This window comes from Montipora capricornis, chromosome 10, assembly GCF_036669925.1.
Source record: "Montipora capricornis isolate CH-2021 chromosome 10, ASM3666992v2, whole genome shotgun sequence".
NCBI classification, from domain to species: Eukaryota; Metazoa; Cnidaria; class Anthozoa; order Scleractinia; family Acroporidae; genus Montipora; species Montipora capricornis.
Window position 1 is genome coordinate 6666782 of NC_090892.1, and position 2500 is coordinate 6669281.

The following is a 2500-nucleotide window of genomic DNA, read 5'->3' on the forward strand; positions in this document are numbered from 1 at the left end:
GATTGTCTCCGTCCTTTTTGATTGGCCAAAGTAATTACTTTGGTTTTGGTTTTACGACACTCGATTGAAACTCGTTCTATTTGCGGATGCAATAAGAAAGGCAGCACTTTCTCCTCAGTTATTTTAAAACCGTGAGTGGTCTTTTAATTACCTCACTAAATGTTCCATATTACGTTATACATAGCGAGTAAGTCGCCTTACCTTCACCTACTGTTTCAATAGCAATGGCTTGAAGAAATCGCCGGCGGAGTTCATCACGCCGTTTTGCGCTCGCAACCACCTCTGGACCGCTCAGAAACACGCCATCACGGACGACGTGAACAGTAAATTTTTCTGGATCTTTAAGAGGGGCTTCCCATCCGTAGCCAACGCATCGTACAAGATTAGCAACGTTTCTCTTCGGCGGAACACTTACTCCACGTTCTTGGATGCCGGTAGATGTAACTTTTGAGGGCGCGTATGTTATCAACTTTGCCGAAACTACCACGTCTCCTAGTGTAGCTTTTTCTTCATTCAAACTACCACAGAATCCCACATTAAAAACAGCTTTGGGCCTCAAAGCTTCCACCGCATTTTTTACAATGATGCAGCCTCCGGAAACATCGCCACACTTCATCACGGCAATTTTTAGAGGTTGCAATACATCTTCACCTGTATTACCAAAATACACGAATCCTAGTTTATCTTGGTAACTCTTGCAGAAACCAGGATTTAGAGTCGAAAGGCAGCTCAAGAATTCACAGTCCTTCGTTGTGACCATCAGAATGTCGATCGGAATTTTCATCTGATTCCAAGGAACTGTCCTCTTGGGAACATTCTCGTTCTTTAGTAAGGTAACATTTAACTCGGGTGGTTCGCTTTCTTTTCTCATTTTTATGATGCTTTCAACCCGACGACGGATAAGACTGAAAAGACACACGTAATTAAATATTAATTAATATTAATGACAACACTACAGAAGTTTGCTTTATCTAAACATAACTTTCAGCTGCAAAAGCTGGATAACGCAAAGTGGAATCCCAGTTTAAAATTCGGATTTGCGAATTCGAATTCGACTGTTTCTACCATCTACTACTACTACTACTACTACTACTACTACTACTACTACTACTACTACAACTACTACTACTACTACTACTACTGCTACTACTACTACTACTATTACTACTACTACTACTACTACTACTACTACTACTACTACTACTACTACTACTACTACTACTACTACTAGAATGGATAAACAGCTATCTGCATGGGAGGAAGAATGCAATTTTCAGTGTTAAACGGAGTCAAATCAGAGCCACTACCTGTAACAGTCGGTATACCGCAGGGATCGGTCCTGGGTTGTACTTTGTTTACTTTATTCACCAACGACCTACCATCTACTGTCAGTTCGGGGTTTTTATTAATGTATGCCGACGATACCACGATATTCTGTATTGGTCAGTTGGCAGATTCAGCAATGGCCCTGTTAAACAAGGCTTTGCAAGAAGTTTACCGATGGTATCTAGCAAATCGACTGACACCACATCCGGGAAAAAGGAAAAATTATATTACTTTGCAAGAAAGACATGATAGGACCTCTACCCTCGACGCTCCTAGGAAACGCAGTCTTGCGTTACGTCACAAAAACCCGTCTGCTAGGAATAACTGTAGATAATAGACTTACCTGGGTACTACCACATGTGTTGGACTTAAAGTAAAGCTTTGCGAACAAACTGGAACTATTAAAACATTCCAGGTTTTTGCCTAAAGATGTCTTACTGAAATTCTATTTTTGTGTAATTTTATCATCTATTATGTATGGCCTTGTTTTGTGTGGTGCGTGACTCCATTGTAGGGCAGCTAGGATTATTTTTAATTTACTTAAAGATATGGCATCTCGTCGAGTGTTAAACTTTGCAAATTGGATCACAATCGGGTTATATTACAAAGTGGAAATTTTTAAACTATTGTATAAGGCAAATAATAAAATTCTTCCAGACTGCCTCTCTAAGAACATCTTCAGAAAGAGAGAAAGTTCTTACTCATTACGTGGGCAGAATGTAGCTTCGATCCCGAGATACAATGGCAGAGTATTGAGGGACTCTTAAGCCTTTCGTTGGTCAGCCCTCTGGAATTTAGTTAACTGTAATGATAAAATTGACAATTTTACTTTTAAGGAAATCAAAAAACGACTTATTACTAAAGAATATTTTAAAGACTTTCTCTTCGACAGCTCAACTGCCTTCACTTCTCGAGTTAGACAAAGTGATTACGTATATTTTTAGAATTTAAGGTATTACATAATGCTTTGTCCTTATCTTAGTATTTTTATATTAAATATTTAACATGTAATGTTACGTATTTTATATTTAATATTTAATATGTATCGATACACGATAATTAATGTATTTTATCATTTTTATGTATCAGTTTAACTAATATTTCTAGGTTTTAGATTAAATACTTGTACACGCGACCCCACAAACTTGGCAGCTTTAACTCTTATCGTGTATAA

At 38.0% G+C, this 2500-nt stretch overlaps 1 protein-coding gene across 3 annotated transcripts in view; it reads right to left on the bottom strand.

Moving 5' to 3' along the window:
* The window catches only part of LOC138018566 (uncharacterized), a 14031-nt gene that overhangs the window by 10769 nt on the left and 762 nt on the right, over positions 1-2500 (bottom strand). For all 3 annotated transcript variants that reach the window (XM_068865254.1, XM_068865252.1, XM_068865251.1), the window contains exon 2: positions 202-905. In XM_068865254.1, coding sequence (XP_068721355.1) covers positions 202-871 — 670 coding nt within the window. In that variant the 5' untranslated portion in view covers positions 872-905. The remainder of the gene's footprint in view (positions 1-201; positions 906-2500) is intronic.